We start from the raw sequence: 1,412 nt of genomic DNA, 5'->3' as shown, positions 1-1,412 counted from the left end.
CGGGCTCAGTCCCTAGAGGGGGTCCTGCAGGAGGCAGCCAATTGATGTATCTCTCTCATTGACGTTTTCATCTCTCTCCCTCTCCTTCCTCTCTCTCTAAAAAATCAATAAAAAACCTTAAAAGAAACCCAGTTTGGCAGAAAAGAAAACTAGGCACGGGAAAGAATGGAGCATGAAGGAAGAAAAGTGAGCACAAGCCAGATGCAGCAGGGCACCTGTGACTTCCCTTTGGGTTACAAAACTGGCGAGTGCAAGAGAGGGAATCTGACCCCAGGCAGCAAAATGCCACAGAGAGAACCAGGGAACCAGGGGCAGACTTCCCTCTGGAGCAGCGGTTCTCAACCTTGGCTGCACAGTAGAATCACCTGGTAATCTTGTTAAAATCCTGATTTCTGGGCCTCGTTCTCCGGAAATTCTGTTTCTTTGTTACTAATGATGAGGCCCAGAAATCAGGATTTTAACAAGATTCCCAGGTGATTCTACTGTGCAGCCAAGGTTGAGAACCGCTGCTCTAGACGTTCAGCTCTGGGGCCAACATTCACTTTAGCACCTCGTCTGTGTCAGACACCGGATTTCAAAAGCCGTTTCCATCTGTTAAAAGAATAACCTGGTTAATCTGTTACCTATCAGAATCTTAACAAACCCATTTTTACAGCGAGGTAGATTGCCTGCATTCAAAGTCCAAGCATTTAACTGCCTCTACCACGACTCTCGACTGCCTGGTCTCTCCACTGTTCTGACGGGCACTGGGGACATTTGGGTGGATGAGTCATATTATAGTAAATAACCGTGATTGCGGCGTATAAAATACACCATGAGGAACGGCCACAATAAAAATAACGACATCTAACGTGCACCAGACGCTTATCGAGTGCCACACAGAACTTTCTGTTATTATTCCCGTTTTACAGATGGGGAAACTGAGGCCAAAACTTGCCGAGGAACGTGTCCTAGGCGAGGCGAGGACACCAAACCCAACTGTAGAGCCCACGCTACTGTGAACTGCTTCGCCGCCTTACTCTTCTCGCAGGGAAGTTAGGTCGCGGCCAGCGAGGCTCCAGGACCCGACTCCCCCCGCGGGCACCCGCGTCTCCACAGCGCCCGAGGAAGCCTTTCCGCCCCGACTGTGCGGACCTTATTTTGGTCCCGACCCCGACTGCGGCCCCAAAGGGGTCCGGCTGGAGGTGCGCGCAACCACACCAAAGGTTCCCCCGGCGGAAGGTTCCGCAGCCCGAAGCCATCCCCTCCCCGAGTACCTTCGGGAAACGCGTCCAGGGTCCTGCCCCGGGCTCTGTGGAAAACACCTCCCGCCTCCGCTGCGGACATGGCGAGGGAGTTCCTGGTCCCACCTGAGGGCACTGCGTGGGAGGGAGCGGTGCGACTCCTCACTGCCCAACTGCCGGCTGGGCCAG

General features: G+C 53.6%; 1 protein-coding gene across 1 annotated transcript in view; it reads right to left on the bottom strand.

Annotated features, from left to right (window-relative positions):
- Window positions 1-1,406, bottom strand: part of CPPED1 (calcineurin-like phosphoesterase domain containing 1) — a 109,356-nt gene extending 107,950 nt beyond the window's left edge. Inside the window, exon 1 of the mRNA XM_006776274.2 lies at window positions 1,257-1,406. Coding sequence (XP_006776337.1) covers window positions 1,257-1,326 — 70 coding nt within the window. The 5' untranslated portion in view covers window positions 1,327-1,406. The remainder of the gene's footprint in view (window positions 1-1,256) is intronic.
- Window positions 1,407-1,412: the final 6 nt, after the last annotated feature.

The sequence above is a fragment of the Myotis davidii genome, unplaced genomic scaffold (genome assembly GCF_000327345.1).
Source record: "Myotis davidii unplaced genomic scaffold, ASM32734v1 scaffold209, whole genome shotgun sequence".
In the NCBI taxonomy this organism is placed as follows: Eukaryota; Metazoa; Chordata; class Mammalia; order Chiroptera; family Vespertilionidae; genus Myotis; species Myotis davidii.
Note: the sequence above shows the minus strand (reverse complement) of the source record. Positions and strands in the feature narration are given on the sequence as shown.